The 16644-nt window shown below is 55.6% G+C and overlaps 1 protein-coding gene across 3 annotated transcripts in view; it reads left to right on the forward strand.

Moving 5' to 3' along the window:
* Window positions 1–16644, forward strand: part of GSG1L (GSG1 like) — a 184171-nt gene that overhangs the window by 61704 nt on the left and 105823 nt on the right. For 2 of the 3 annotated variants that reach the window (XM_051847559.2, XM_051847558.2), the window contains exon 2: window positions 13649–13696. In XM_051847559.2, coding sequence (XP_051703519.2) covers window positions 13649–13696 — 48 coding nt within the window. Of the gene's footprint in view, window positions 1–13648; window positions 13697–13811; window positions 14035–16644 lie in introns of those variants that run through there. The other variant, XM_051847561.2, reaches the window with a different exon arrangement.

The raw sequence follows: 16644 nt of genomic DNA on the forward strand, positions 1-16644 counted from the left end.
GAGTGTAACTGAATGCCAACAACCCCCCAGGACGATTCCCCCCTCTCCCAACAAGGCACCCGAGGAAACCCTGGCCCATCCCCATCCTCCACGTGGTGGTCCACGCCTTTTCTAGCATTGCTCCCTTGGGAAGTTGAATGCCACTGAGAGGAGTTTTTCTGAGGCTGGGCTGTTCTTCGATTGCTTGGACAGGTCTGTGGGGTTTGGTTCTGCCTCCTGGGGCCCAGGCGGAATCAATGACTTCCTTCCTATAAACTCTGTGATAGAGCATGAGGGCCCTGGAGTTAGAGGGCCTGCCTCCATCACGTACTATGTCTGTGCTCTCGAGTAAAATCCTTAACCTCCTCGCACCTCAGTTTCTCCATCCGTGCAATGGGAATAATAATAGTTGCTGGTACCGTGGCTCTATAGGCTAATCCTCCGCCTTGCGGCGCTGGCACACCGGGTTCTAGTCCCGGTCGGGGCGCCAGATTCTGTCCCGGTTGCTCCTCTTCCAGGCCAGCCCTCTGCTATGGCCCGGGAGTGCAGTGGAAGATGGCCCAAGTGCTTGGGCCCTGCACCCGCATGGGAGACCAGGAGAAGCACCTGGCTCCTGGCTTCGGATCAGCGCGATGTGCCTGCCGCAGCGCGCTGGCCACGGCGGCCATTGGAGGGTGAACCAATGGCAAAAAGGAAGACCTTTCTCTCTGTCTCTCTCTCTCACTGTCCACTCTGCCTGTCAAAAATTAAAAAAAAAATAGTAGGTCCTGCACCTGCTGTGAGAATTAGACCAGCGAATACACATGGAACTCAGGAACAGCACTGGGTCCATGGTACACTCTTGGTCATGGCCACTATTAGCGTTTTTGTAGCCAGGAATTGTTGGGCCCTTATCCTAGATCACGAGACTCAGGACTTGGCTGCCAGCTTCAGCTTGACACCTGACTCAGAGTGAGCTCTGAACATGCAGGCCTCCCTGCTGTTTGGTTTCTCCACCAGAAACGAGGGCGGTGGCCCGATGATCGCCACTCCCTCCGCCACCTGTAGCAGAGCTGGGGCAGGGGTCCCCCAGGGCAAGAGCAGGGAGGCATCGCTGGCCGTCATCTCGCGGTGTCACTGGAGTAGATCTGAGAAGGATTAGACAAGGGCCCCCTCTGTCTCTCTCCTTGTGATTGCAGAAAGTGCTTTTGCCAAGTGAGGCTGGACGGCTTGGGAGGGGTCCCTGAGAGTGACAGAAAGGGGCGGAGAGGCGGGTGCTGGCCAAGATGCTGCCTCGGAGCCTCCCATGTTGGTGTCCAGCTTCCGAGTCCGGCTCCCTGCCCGTGTACACCCTGGAAGGCAGCAGGTGAAAGCCCAAGCACTTGGGTCCCTGCCACCCATGAGGGAGACTCGGATGGAGCTGCAGGTTCCTGGCTTTAGCCTGGCCCAGCCCTGGCTGTTGTAGCCATCTGGGGAGCAAATCAGCAGATGCAAGACCTCTCTCTGTCTCCCTCTCTCTCTCAGCCTTTCAAATAAATAAATAAATAAAATTTTTTTAAAAGAGCAGAAATAAGACTGAGATATTGGAGAAAGAGATTCTGCTTGCTGTAACCAAACCCAACATATGGGTGGCATAAAAAAATCGCAATATCCTTTATTTATTATGCCTCCTTAAAAGACGATGATAATAATAGTGAATGCTTACTGAGTCCTTATCATTTATCAGGTATGAGGGGAACCCCAAAATCTTCATGAAAAATGGCATTAAAGGGGCAGATCATTTTGAAATCCATGCATATGAGGGATCATGAGAAAGTTCATGGAAAATGCATATTATGAAAAAGTTGTGCGTAGATTTCAATGCTTTTTTTTTTTTTTTTGCACCAAAATAGACTTCTCCTCTAACTCCATTGTCCAGGAACTTTTTGCAGTGTTCTCGTATGGTCTTGTTTGAGCCCAGCTGACCTGTGTTTTGGGTGACCCCATGTGCTGCTGGTACCTGTGAACTCCCAAATGTGGATGGCTGGACACAGGTTTATTCCTTGCTCAGGGTCATGGTGAGCCCTGGTGGGCAGCCGTTCCCTTCCATCTAGAGATCTGGGGACCCGGGCACATTCTCTTCCTGGGAGCCCTCCCTGGAGGGATCTCATCTGGTGCCACTGACATCATTTAGGCAAGCAGCAGTCACGTGACAATGACTAGGGCAGGGAATGCTGGGAGATATGAAGTCTGGCCAGGCAGCCCCTTCTTAGCCATAACCACATGTTCCAGAAACAGCTGCACACATCTGGGGGGACAGAGAGCCATTTCTGCCACGGCGGATGTGGTGCAGATGACGATGGTACCCATTTCACAGATGTGGAAATTGAGACACAGAAGGTCTAGGCTTGGGTCACGGAGCTTGTAAGTGGCAGAGCTTGAACCTGAATTCAGGACTCAATGGGTTCAGAGCTCTTACCTTTTTGAACCCCAAGGATGTCAGTTTTCCATCTGCATTGAGACTCTTCAGCTTTGAAATTCCTTCGGAACAAATACTTGCCTTTGTTTGCCCGCAGCACCCCAAATGCCCAAGGAAGGGGTGTCTGGAGGCCACAGCAAGGCAGTCATGGCGCCAGGCAGGGTTTTGGGCTACAGGATCTCATCCACTTGTAGACACGACTCATCCCAGAATGTTGACCCACACGTTGGACTCCTGCCAGAAATCAAGGCCTGGTACCATCTGTAGGAGATAAATAAATCAAAATATCATCAGCAGATAAGTGTGTGCCATCTGCTGCCCTGTCAGTTGAACTGGCAGAGGCCTCGGAGGACTCCAAGGGAGCTCTTGCCAAGGCTTTGCTGCCAGCCTGGACGGGGAGAGAAGCTTCACGCCAGACTTTGGCATTCCTCCTTCCTGCCGGGTTCCACTGCTGAATTCCTTGGATCCAGCCAGCCAAGGTGTGGGGACTTTTGCCCTTGGCAAGCAGTGAAGATCATCTCTCATCAGCGCCATTTGTGGTGCCCGAGGACCGGTGCCTCCACCACCCTCCCTGCAAGTCAGAAGCGTCTGTTATAGAGAAGGCCCACTGTGCACCTGCTGGGGGGCGGGGCTCCTTATGGAATCTGGAACCAGACAGATTTGGGTCCTGTTGGCTGCATGTCTCAAAAAGCAGCCCCATAAAGAAGACTGCTGGTGCCTCCTGACACACGGGGAGCCTTCTTTTGGAGGGCATCTGGGACTTCCTTTAAAGAAACACGGATTCTTCTAGAACCTGTCTGCTCTGCAGACAGGCTGTACAGGGTGGTGGCCAGAACAAGGGCTGTGTGCCAACCCATCTTGTGTGAATCCTGGTTCCACCCCTGGCTGGGTGACTCAACCTTCCTGGACCTTAGTTTGTTCATCTGTAAAATGGGGGTGGCGATGCACCTGCCGCTGTGGCAATCAGTGAATTATGTAACATGCAGGGCTTGGCACAGAGAGGTGAACAATCTACGTTAGCAAAGGCTGTTTGCTGGCTGACTCTGCGAGACCAGCGCTGTCATCTTCCCCTGTTGTCCCTGCCTTCCCAGCCTCCCCCAGCCCTCCCCTGAGCAGACACCTCAGCTACACCATCTGGTGAGTGTGCAGTTGAAGTCACGGTCCTCAGACCCAGGATGCAGGGACCCAGCCAAGGAAGCTGGGCTCCCCGGTGCTCCTCTCTCCTGCTGCCGGCGTCTCCGCTGCCAGCCAAGACCTGGGCTCCTGCACGTCTGTGCCAAGGGCAGTCTGGCCGGCCCGGGATGCTCTGCACACCTTCTGCCAGCATCAGGCATCTGCCTGTGGCCACCTCCCTTGGTTCTGCCCACGGCCCTGCCGGGTCCCCACTCACCTGCTCTGGCTGAAGTTGCAGAGTGGCAGCTCCTGCTCTGGGAAGACCCCGGGGCTCTCCCGGGCAGGAGGGAGCCGCGTCTCTAACTCAGGATGCAGGGAGAGGGAAAAGACAGCCCTTGGGGTGGGGCAGACACTCTCACACACTCCCTCCCATCTTCGTTCTTTGTGCCAGGCTGGACAGCAGGCACCGGGGTCCCCTTTTACCCAGGCAGTTGCTTCTGGTGGTTTCAGGTACCTGTGGCAAAAGGCAGTAGGGAAATGCTCAATGGAAAATTCCAGAAAATTCCACAATGTGTGCTTTTTAAATTGTAAGCAGCTCTGAGGAGCGTGATGACATTTCACACTGTCTCCCTCCCTCCCTCCCTCCCTCCCTCCTTCCTTCCTTCCTTCCTTCCTTCCTTCCTTCCTTCCTTCCTTCCTTCCTTCCTTCCCAGGACGTGAGCCCTCCCTCAGTGCCATGTGTCCATGCTGGGTACGCTGCCTGCCCTTTTGTCACTCTGCAGCCATCTCGGTGATGGCGCTACCTGTTGCAGTATCAGGCGCGAGACAGAGACCACACTCACGTCAGTGCTAGGACTGTCCTGTTGTGTTCTTGGTTATTACTGTCCATCTCTGTGCCAAGTTCACACAGGGTACTTTGCCATAGGTCCGTGTCGGGTGGGCAAGCACAGTCTATGGAGGGTTGGGTCTTCTCCGAAGTTCTGGGCATCGGCGGTGCACCTGTTGTCTCCCACGGGTGAGGGTGGGTATCTGTCCTGCAGTGACTTCCGTGATTTCCACTTGGTGGGTGGAGCAAAGGTTCAGTGAGGTGCAGCCGCTCACAGCAGGCACGTGGCTGGGAGAAGGTGCGGGTGGACTTGAACTCACACCCTGTGGCTTCTGAGCCCCACCCTCTGTTAGTCTGCATGCACCCCCACTCAAGGAGGGAGCCCCGGGAATATGTCGACTGCCCTGGGGGCTGAGGGTCCATCTGTCAAATGGATGTCGGAATTTTTAAAAATTTTTAAAAATTTCAACATTTTTGCTTATTGATTTTCAGTTATTGGAAAGGCAGAGAGAGAGAGAGAGAGATCTTGTGTTTGCTGCTTCACTCCCCAGATGCCCCTCACAGCCAGGGTTGGGCCATGCCAAAGCCAGGAGCCAGGACACCCCTCCTGTTCTCCCACAGGGGTGGCAGGGGCCCCAGCACTTGAGCCATCACTGCCACCTCCCAGGTGCGCGTTAGCAGGAAGCTGGGACTGGAAGCAGAGCCAGGGCTCCAGCGCATGCTACTATGGAATGAGGGTGTCCCAAGTGGAGCGTTAACCGCCACACCAAGCGCCTGCCCATGTTGTCTGATTTAAATGCTAACTGGTGACATCTTGCTTCATATCCATTTCCTCATTTAGTTCCCAAGGCAGCCCCAGGAGGCCAGAGTGAGCGGCCTTTCCTGGCAGAGGAGAAGCCAGCCTCAAGAGCGGCAAACCATTCGTTACTCACAGTCCCCAGCTAGCGGGCGGCAGAGCTGGGATCTGAACTCAGGCCTACGGGAGAGCAGAGCTCAGGCCTTGAATGAGGGCGGGCATACCCTGCCCAGCCTGCCGCCCCCCCGGGCGCCTGATGCCTCCCCTGGCTGCCGTGCATACGGAGCGTCTTTTTCAGTTTGACCCAGCCTGGTGGAGGGAGACCTTGGGTGAAATTCCTGGAATCAGGCCTGGGTGTGGAGCCAGAAAGGCGGCTCCACTGTGGCGTCTGCCGGTGGGTTCCTGGAAGTCTCATTTCTGCCAAGGGTCTGTGCCAGTCTCCATGTGCCTGCTGAGGGCCCCTGGCTCTCCATGTGCCTGTGACAAGCTCCAGCCGCTGCCTCCAGGGTGGTTTCCAAGCTCCCCCCACCCAAAACGGGGGTCGGGGGGGAGGGGAGTCAGAGGGGTCAGTAAGGGGGAGGGGCGGACAAGGTAGTGGTCAAGGTTGGAGTGTGTATTTCGTTCCCTCGCCGCTGTGACAGCCCACTAAGGTGATGACGCCAGCAGATCAAGAAAAAAAAAATGTCCTGCCTCTCATCTTGTTTGCCTGCCCTTCAAAAGGACATTTCACATCCAACTTCTGGGATTTGTTTCAAAATAACCCCATGCAGACGCCACCGGCTGTGAGTTGACAGTTACAGGGTCTGGGGCTGGGGACCCAAGGCTGTCGGAGCCGTCTCTCTGCTGAGGTCAGACAGAGACAGAAGTGTCCCATCACAGACATATGTCAGAGAGGTCTTTTGAGCCCATGTGCTCTGGCTGGGGAGTGGCCCCAGGCCTCTGCTGCACTTCTGGTCACGTGAGCCCCCAGCAAAAGGGAAGGATTTGGAAGGACACGCCTCGAGGCTGGATCCTGACTGCCATAACCTTGGGCAAGGTGGCTGTGCCTCGGGCGCCTCAGGTGCCTGCTCTGGACGGTAGGGGGTGGGAATGCTGACCTCACACGGTTACGGTCGCGATGCCAGGTGCTTGGTATGTAGTTGGCCTGCACTGTCCTTGGGGTCTCCAATTGTGGATTGGAAGGCAATGGAATGACATTGAGCCTGCACCTGCTGGCATGAGATGTGCTACTCACAGCCCCATGGGCATCACCGTGTGCCTGGCATGGGAGGTGTCGATGTGACGAGAGATGCTGTGATAAAACCCCCTGGGAATTCACATGTGTTAATTGTCACAAAGCACACCAAACACCAGAGTAAGGGAAAGGGTTTATTGGGAAAAACCCAGCAGGCTGGAGGGGAGGGACGAAGAAGGATAAGAGAGAGAAAGAGAGTATAAGAGAGAGAGACAGAGAGGAGAAGAGAGACAAGAGGAGAAGAGCCAAGAGAGAGGAGCCAAGAGAGCAGGAGAGAAGAGCCAAGAACCACCTGTTCAGGGACAGGTCCTTTTAAAACTTTGCTCGAGGGCGGGCAGGGAAGCAGAAGCAGCGAATCCCATTAGGATGGGGGTGGAGCTTGACAACGGTGGTTGGGCCATGTGGCCATCTGGCTTCCAGCAATGGCGGCAGGGGCTAGGGCCTAGGATGTAAATCAGGGTATAGATCGTGCCAGAGATAAAACTGTGCCAGTTTCCTAACAACACGGGGGGATGCCATCTCCTAGGTGAATTGGCAGGTCAGTGGCTAGGGCACCAATGGGCATTTGGGCTGGATCTTGAAGGCTGGGGAGGGTTCAGGTGGGGAGAAATGGAGGGAGAGGAGGTTTTGAGGCTAAGGGAGTAGCCGGGTCTGAGGCGTGGGGATGGGAAAGGCAGGGAATTAACCTGACCCTGAAGGGACAAGAATCAGAGAGGGGGCTGGGGGTGGAGGGCAGGGTCCAGAGATGGCCATGTTCAAGGTCATCTCTGTGTCTCCAGTGCTCTGCCACAGGGCAGGGGGAGGCTCAATGTGGCTGCCCAGAGGCTGCCCTCGGAGCCACCACCTCTGACCTGGGTGGTGTCAGTGCTCCCTTTCTCTTAGACACAGAGGGTGACCGACAGACATAGAAAGATGACAGCTGATATAGGGATGCTAGAGAGACTGCAGATAGATGACAGATTGAGAGATGACTGACAGATTACAGATAGATGATAGATAAGATAGGTAGATGATAGATGGTAGATAAGAAAGGATAGATTATAGATGATAGATTACAGATTATAGATGATGATGAAAATGATAGATGATGGATGGATGGATGGATAGATAGATAGATAGATAGATAGATAGATAGATAGATAGATAGATAGATATAGAACTCTGCCTGACCTCAGCCTGGCCCTGAGTGTGGTCCAGCCCACAGCCCACGGCCCACAGCCCACACAGCCCACACAGCCCACACACAGTTCCCTGGAAGTGGAGCTCAAATCCCAGGAGAAGCCCGTGGCACATTCTGCAGAGGACCCAGACACTCAACAAGCAAACACAAGCAGAAACAAGAGCCTCTGGACTCCTGGCTCTGCACCAGTGCATGACACCACCACCTGTGCTAGTGTGTGATGGAGCCCGTGTGTCCTTCCTGGGGCTTCTGCAGTGTCCTGGGAGGGTGGTGGACCTGCGCGGGTGGGGCATGGTGATGATGATGATGATGATGATGATGATGATGATGATGATGGAGCCAGCGTCTCCTGATCACCCGCTCTGTGCCAGGCACCGTGTCTGAGCTCTTTGCCCATTTCACAAACACAGAAGTCAGGGCACAGGTCCCCTGGGGGTGCACGCAGGTGGCAGGAGGTGCAGAGCCAGCACCGGAACCTGACTACCATGCCATCCTGCCCAGGTACACTGTTGCTTGAAGGTGTCTGGTGCAACAGCAGGAGCCACGCTGGAGGGGCTCACTTTTGTTTGGCTGATGTTGAAAATCCATTTGTCTGTAAGTCAGAGTGGAGCGTGCATATTAGCATAACCTGGGAAGCTTTGAAAACCCTTCTAAGGGGCTGGCATTTGGCATGGAGGTTGACTCCACGTGGGACACCCACATGCCATGGCTGAGTGCCCAGGTTCGGGTCTCACCTCTGTTCTCCAGCTTCCTGCTGGGTGTACCTGGAGAGACAGCTGGTGACGGCTTTAATAGTTGGGTCCCTGCCAGCCACGTGGGAGACTCAGAGTGGGTTCCAGGCTCCTGGCTTTGGCCTGGCCCAGTCCTAGCTGTTGGGGGCCTTTAGGGAGTAAGCCAGTGGTTTGAATATCTGTTTCTCTCTGCCTTTCAAATAAAACATGAAAATAAATTTTAAAAAACTTTAAATTCTACTGATGTTTAGATCCCATTCAGACAAATTCAACTGGAGTTGTGGGTGGGTGGGAGGGGGGTGCCGGGCTCCCCAGGGCTGAGCACTCCTCGCTGGCTGACTTCAGGATCTTCCTGAGGTTCCTGGGACACACGCTGCCATCAGGTGGCGGCGTGCCACAGCTCTGAGGTCAGTGTCAGCCTCCTCCATCTGAACTGTGCGGATGGAGATGAATGCACTTGTCTTCAGTTTTATACCCCAGATCAGTCCTTTAATTAAAAACAGCAGCTTGATGATATCTACACATGGTGGGACTGCTGTAAGGGTTGCTTAGCTAAGCTCGAGCATGCAGAGTGAGGAGGTGGAGGGAAAAGCTCTCTCCAGTGCTTGGATTTCCCACCAGGCTTTTAACCATTGAAGTCTCCCATCTTCCTCTGGTCATCTCTATGATTTGTCCTCAAGCCTCAGCTTTGCCCTGCATGGGTGGCGTGGGCTGTTTGGCCATCTGTGTCCAGCGGAGATGGACATGTGAGAGCCATTTAGGTGGCTTCCCGTGCATCTCCCAAGTGTTTAGGGAGAGCTGTGTTCCCAGAGGGTTTCCTATGGGGCACTGCACTCAGTGGGCAGAGCTGGCTGCAGGAGGAGGTTGCAACAGAGCAAAGTGCAGAGAGCTGGGAGGGTTTGGAGGCACCAACTCTGCTGTCCATGGGCCCAGGAGGAGCCCTGCCCCCTGTACTGGTGGCATGGTCATGGGCAAGTCAAGGAAAGTTCAGAGCCTCAGTTTGCTTGTCTCTAAAATGGGGATTCTCAGAGGTACCTTGCAGGTTGCTGTGGGATTAATGAGAAGGGAAATACTGTTTCACAGTAAAACCACACCACCAAGCAGGAACAGATGCGAGCTTTTCAGCTTGGCAGGGGGCATATATGAAAAGAAGTAGTTAACAGCAAACTTACCAGAGCAACAGTGAATGCTTTTCCTCTAAGATCAGGAACAAGACAAGGGTGTTTGGCACTGTACTGGAGCTTTGAGCCAGAGCAATTAGGCAAGAAGAAGAAATAAAGGAAATTGAGATTGGAAAGGAAAAAGTAAAATGATCTTTGTTTGACAGGATCTTGAAGACTGCAAGTCTAAAGAATGCATTAAAAATATTACGTGAATCAGTGTGTTCAACATGATTGCACGGCACAGGATCAATAACAAAAAATTAATCATACTTCTCTACACTAGCTTTTTTTAAAAAACAGATTTATTTATTTACTTGAGAGTCAGAGTTACACACACACACACACACACACACAGGTCTTCCATCTGCTGGTTCACTCCCCAATTCACCACAATGGCTGGAGCTGTGCTGATCCGAAGCCAGAGCCAGGAGCTTCTTCCAGGTTTCCCATGTGGGTACAGGGGCCCAAGCACTTGGGCCATCTTCTACTGCTATCCCAGACCATTGCAGAGAGCTGGATTGGAAGTGGAGCAGCCGGGACTCGAACCAGTGCCCATATGGGATGGTGGCACTGCAGACTGGGGTTTTACCTGCTACATCACAGTGCCAGCCCCTATACTAGCTTTTGAAAAATTGAGGAAACAATTCTATTCCTAATAGCATCAAAAAATAGTAAAGTACTTAGGAGTAAATTTCACAAAATAAGCGCAGAACTTAGAACCTTCAAGCTGTAATATGTCACTGAAAGAAATTAAAAGAGATCTAAGTGAATTGAAAGGCATACCATGTTCATGGAGTAGTGGATGGAATGTTCTGAAGATGGCAGTGGTCTCCAGACTGATCTCAAGGTCCCAGCCTGCATGTCTCTGCAGATATGCACAAGTCGATCCTAAAACTCATATGGCGACACTAGAGCCCCAGCACGGCCAAAACGACATTAAAAATGAGAGTCAAAGCTGGAGCACTCACACCTCCCAATTTCAAACTCACTACACAGGCATGGCAGTTAAGACGGTGTAGTCATGGCATTGGGCAGATGTGCAGGTTAGTGGGACAGAGCTGAGAGGACAGAATCAACCCTCACATTGGCAGTTCACTTTCGACAAGGGTAGTGAGATGATCCAGTGGAGAGAGAGTAGTCTTCTAACACACGGTGCCGGGATGGCAGGAGACCCATATGCAGAGTTGTCTGGGAGCCCTTTTGTGCGCCCTACATGAAGCTCAACTCAGAATACACAGTGGACCTAAATAGAAGCACTAATGCCATAGAGCCAGCACTGTGCTGCAGCGGGTCAGTTATTGCCTGTGGTGCTGGCATCCCACATGCGTGCCATGTTGAGTCTTGGTTGTTCTGCTTTCATACCCAGCCCTCTGCTGATGTGCCTGGGAAAGCAATGGAAGACGGCCCATGTGCTTGGAAAACCAGGATGGAGTTCCTGGCTCCTGGCTTTGGCCTGACCCAGCCCTGGCTGTTCACTCCATTTGGAGAGTGAACCACTGGTTGGAAATCTGTCTCTCTCAGCATTGTCACTCTACCTTTGAAATAAACACATAAAGCTTAAAACAACACTTTGTGATCCTGGGTTAGGCAAAGCTAATGTTTGAGGAACATGATGGGGAGAGGGGAGAGGTAAACCATCCAGCTGTCTGAATACTCCAAGCAGAAGTTGCACATGCAAAGGGCCTGGGGCAGGGGCATTCTCAGCTTGCCCAGAGTGCAGCCAGGAGGCCAGCTTGGAGGAGTGGGGGGGGGCAAACAGCAAAACAGCAGGGGACGGGGGATATGGAGGGGATGGGAGGACAGGCCACAGAGGGGACAGGGGACAGACCACGGAGAGGACAGGACAGGCCATGGAGGGGAGAGGGGACAGGCCACGAAGGGGATAGGAGGACAGGCCACAGAGGGGACCGGGGACATAGAGGGGACAGGGGACAGGCCATGGAGGGGACAGGGGACATGCCAGAGGGGAGAGGGGACAGGCCATGGAGGGACAGGAGGACAGGCCACAGAGGGGACAGGGGACAGGCCAAGAAGAGGACAGGGGACAGGCCATGGAGGGGACAGGCCACAGGGGGGACAGGGGACAGGCCACAGAGGACTCAGGCTCTGACTCTGGGTGGGTTGGGCATCCAGGAGGGTTGTGAGCAGACAGTGGGCCTGAGTGCTCTTAGGCTGCGACAGGATCCTCTGGCCACTGTGTGGCTGGGGGCAGAGGGAGGAGGAGCAGCACAGGTGGTGGCTGGGAGCCACAGGGCGGTGAGAAGGGTGCGGGGCCGTGGCACACGGTTGGGGTTCAGGGCTCCCCGTCTCTCTGCGAGGAAGGATATGGAAGCAGAAGGCTGGGGGATGAACAGCACTTCCAGGGGAAGGAAACGCTTACTGCTCCATCTACTCCACACCAACGTGGCCGCGGAATCTAAGTTTCAGCTTCATTTAATGAAGGCAGCAGAGTCCGAGGCCCACTGTGGTGCTACTGAGGCTGTGGCTGCAGACCCCACTTGGCTATTAAATTCCACCCCCTCCGACTTCTGACAGTGTAACATGAAAGAACGTCTAACATAAAGCACCTGGAGCCTGCCCCATCTAGTGCCACCTCCTTCCCCCACCTCTCCTCTTTCTCCCAGTGCCCCTGCCGCTCTCAACTGTCCATGGACAGCTGTCCCAGAAGGCTGTAACCTTGCTATGCTAACTTGCACCCCAGACAGGTGCGTGACAGCATCTGAGTGCCCCATGGGAGACGGCCAAGGTGCTGTGTGAGTTGTGAGAGTGGAAGTGTGTTCCAGGAGGGAGGGGCAGCATGTGCAAAGGCCCTGTGGTGAGCTGGGGCGTGGGCAGTGCAGGCAGCTGAGTGAGGAGGGGACGTGATAAGGGGTGTGGCCAGCACTGAGTCCTCACATTGGGCTCTGGACTTCTCTCCTTTGGGGTCTGAAGCTGGCGTATGCTTGTGCCAGGTGGGCATGCCTGAGTGCCTTTCATGCAATCAGAGCTGTGTGTTCTGAAAGTGCCCATTGGTCTAGCAGTTAAGATGCCACATGGACACCCACATCGCATATCGAGGGCCTGAGTGTGAGTCCTTGCTCTGCTCCCAAGAAGTACTGTGTCGAGTGGACTGTGAGATTAGGAAAAACACTGCTTAATATTAACATTGAGAGGGGTGGGCATTGGCCTAGCGGTCAGATGCTGGTTAAAACATTCGCATCCCGCAGAGAGGGTCTGGATTCAAGCCCTGCTCCTGACCCCAGCTCTGTGCTCAGAGACGTCCATGGTGAGGGTTCAGTGGGAGGCAGTGGTGATGGCTCAAGCCCTTGGGCCCCTGCACCCATGTGGGAGACTGGGAGGAAGCTCCTGGCTCCTGGCTTCAGCCTGGCCATTGCAGGCATTTGGGGAGTGAACCGGCAGATGGAAGACCTCTATCTCGCTCAAATAAATAAAATATTTTTAAAAATTTGAAAAAAGAAAATATCCGGGGCCGGCGCTATGGTGCAGTAGGTTAATCCCCCGCCTGTGGCGCCAGCATCCCATATGGGCGTTGGTTCGAGTCCCGGCTGCTGCACTTCCCATCCAGCTCTCTGCTGTGGCCTGGGAAAGCTGTAGAAGATGGTCCAAGTCCTTGGGCTCCTGCACCCATGCAGGAAACCTGGAAGGAGCTCCTGGCTCCTGGCTTCGGATCAGCCCAATCTCCGGCAGTTGCGGCCATTTGGGGAGTAAACCAGTGGATGGAAGAGCTCGCTCTCTATGTCTCTCCCTTTCACTGTCTGTAACTCTACCTCTCAAAATAAATAAAATCTTAAAAAAAAAAGAAGAAGAAGAAGAAGAAACACCCCTCTGGCCACAGCAAGGAGAGGGATGGAGAGAACACAGCAGAGGCCTGGGGCGAGCAGTGGGCGGAGCCTGGCCCGGGATGAGGGCGCTGTACGGGGGACCCGGCTGCTGCGGAGCAGGCAGGGCTGCGGGGCTGGGCGGCGGGGGTGAGGGTGGGGGCGCGGAGCTGGGCAGCTGGGGTGGGGGCAGGGAGGTGGGCGGCTGGCACTGCTGGGACGCTGGGGTGGAGCGGGGAGTAAGAAGCCCCCTGGGGCTGGGGCAGCGATGCTTGCGGGCCCAGGTCCCAGGGGACAGGGGCGGGAAGCAGGTAGAGCTGGCAGCGCGCATGCGTCCTCTAGCCTGAAAAACCCCTCTTCTCTTTCCAAAGGTGAGAAATGTCGCAGCTTCATTGACCTGGCTCCAGCGTCAGAGAAAGGTGAGTTGTGGCCCCTTCCAGAAACTTCTCGGCCCGGCGCCTCCCCTGGGCGCTGGGCGCCGCCGGCCCCACTGCAGTGAAGTTCCGGCCGAGCAGAAGAGGCGGCCGGAGGCGAGCCCGCCCGCCCGGTGCATGCTGGGACTGCGAGCAAGCGCCAGGGCTGATGGGAGAGCGGAAGTCTGGCTCGGGGTGGCCGGAAGTCAGCTGTGCGGAGGGCCCGTCTGACTGAAGGTTGCCACCCCCAGGGATTTCACTGGTGTGCGGGCTCGGCGGCTGAGACAGAGTCCATTGCCGTGCTCAGGAGCAGGGACAGCGGCCAGGGTCAGGCTTACCTGCAAGTAAGTGACCTGGAAGAACTAATCTCTCTTATGAAAGTTTGGAGGTAGGCAGTTCAGGCTGGCTCTGCCCGGTGAGGTCCTCTGCCGCTCCCCATTACCCATGGCTTTTGTCTCCGTGGTCTAAGGTGGTGGCTGGAGCGCCAACTATCACATCGGCATTCCAGGCAGTGGAACGGAAGCAGGGTAGAGATGATGGGCAAAGGCTGCACATCCGTCAACTCTGAGGTTCTCCGGAGTTGCCCCAGAGTGCACCTGCAGGCATTCCTTGGGCAGGACTTAGCTACAGGGAGGTGGGATGTAGGAGCTTAATCCCAGGAGCGCCGGGCCCAGCTATGTCAGGTTTTGTTCTTAGGGAAGAGCAAGAGGGTGGGTCTGAAGGGTGACCCGGCCCAGGGATGTGGGGTGTGCGGGCAGCTCCCCACCTGCCTGCTCCAGGCCACTCTGGGGAAAGGTTTCTGAGGGCGAACAGGTGAGCAGAGGCCTTCACATGTGTGCTGGAGACTCCGAGAGGGCTCTGGTCCTGGGAGTCGGAGGCGGGGAAACGGAGGCAGAAAGCCAGCCTATCAATCATCTCAACAGAGAATGTGGACCTGCTTGGTTCAGGGGACTGTAAGTCCTGGGCGCATGGCGCCCCCTGCTGGCGAGACTGAGCCCCCAGGCAGTTGGCAAAGGCAGAGGGGTGGCCAGGGCTGGTGACGGGTCTGTCTCGCAGGTGCCGCTTCCTCTTTGGCGAGCTCCAGCCCAGTAGCCTTTGGGAGGCTGAGGGTGGGGTGACGGGGACCCCGCTGGGCTCTCCGCCCCCCGAGTGGTTCAGCCACTGGGGCACTGGGAGACACTCCCGTATTATCACTCCTGGCTGCGCCAGGCACCTAAGCTATAGGAAGTGAGCAGCTGGCCCACCCTGTCTGACGATGGGGCCACTATTCTCAGCGCCACTGGACAGAGGGGGAAGGAGGCTGAGCGAGATTGTCACATAAGCCTCACGCACAGAGCTGAGCCGGGCTTTAGGGCAGGCCCCTGAGCCCATGCTGCATGTCCGTGTGTTGTGCTGTGGCCTTCGGGTACACACATCCCATAATCCACCAGGCCTGGGGAATCTGATCTCCGTCTGGCTCCCAAGAAGCAGGGCCTGTGTGTGTGTGTGTGTGTGTGTGTGTGTCCCTGAGCAGCGGCCCCTGGAATTGTGTGTGCATGTGTGCATGCCGGTGTGAGGGTGGGCGTGGACACTTGTGTGCACACAGGAGCATGGAGGTACCTCTTGGGGACACGTGCACGGATTCGTCCCTTCCTCACACTTGGACGCTGCACTTCCTGTGGAGTGTTGGATGGACGTGGTCAGGAGCGAGGCCTCCCGAGACTGGGCGATGCCCCCTTGGCCTTCCTGGGGCCTCTGAAGCACTCCCATCTCCCTCAGGGTAAACACGTGTGCACCGTGGCCTACAAGCCCTGCCTGGCCGGGCCCCATATCCGGGATCTCGCCTCCTGCCGTTGCTCCCTGCCACTCCTGGGGCGTGCCCCAGGGCTTTTGCATGTGCTCTTCTAGGCTCCCAAGCCCAGATCTGGGGCCAGGTCGAGGGTAATAGCCACGGGGAGGGTGACTTTGCTCGGTTCCATCCTTTGCTAGCATCCTAGCCGCTCATGTCCCCTTGGCCAAAGCAAACCACACAGCCAAGTCCACCACCAGCCACCCTGCTGGCATGGGCATGAGTCTGGGCTGGAGCAGGCATGAAAGTCGTCTGAGGGCCGGCGCCGCGGCTCAATAGGCTAATCCTCCGCCTAGCAGCGCCAGCACCCCGGGTTCTAGTCCCGGTTGGGGTGCCGGATTCTGTCCCGGTCGCTCCTCTTCCAGTCCAGCTCTCTGCTGTGGCCCGGGAATGCAGTGGAGGATGGCCCAAGTGCTTGGGCCCTGCACCCCATGGGAGACCAGGAGAAGCACCTGGCTCCTGGCTTCAGATCAGTGCCGTGCGCCGGCCACAGCAGCCATTGGAGGGTGAACCAATGGTAAAGGAAGACCTTTCTCTCTGTCTCTCTTTCTCTCACTGTCCACTCTGCCTGTAAACAAAAAAAAAAAAAAAGAAAAGAAAAGAAGAAAAGAAAAAGGAAAGAAAGTTGGCTGAGCCGTGTGTTTCATCTTCCATACCTGCTGGGCAGTCTGGGCTGGGCTGGAACTGGCCCAGCTGCATCAGGGTGTGTGTGTGTGTGTGTGTGTGTGCACCCACGCATGTGTGTGTGACTCATCAGTTGGCTTGTGGAGGTCTCCCCTGCTCATCGGCTCCTGGATGAGGTCATCGTCCTCCAGTTGTTCACGGAGCGCCCAGGGCATGCCCTCTCTGTGCTGGCCACATTCACGGGCGCCTTTCCACAGGGCACATGCTCCCCGAGCACCTGCACACACCATCTCCTAGCCACAGTGGGCGGGCTGCCAGTGAGCCAGGAAAACCCACCATGCTGGAAAGGCAGAGACTGTCTCTCATCTGCAGTGTTGGCTATGCCAGTAATGCAACCCCCCACCTCGGGTCCACGCAAGCCTGGGAAGGGGTCTGTACCCCCCACCTCCACCCCACATCCCCAAGTCAAGATAAGTCCCAGGCTGCTGGACGCAGAGAAAAG

This window comes from Oryctolagus cuniculus, chromosome 19, assembly GCF_964237555.1.
Source record: "Oryctolagus cuniculus chromosome 19, mOryCun1.1, whole genome shotgun sequence".
Lineage (NCBI taxonomy): Eukaryota > Metazoa > Chordata > Mammalia > Lagomorpha > Leporidae > Oryctolagus > Oryctolagus cuniculus.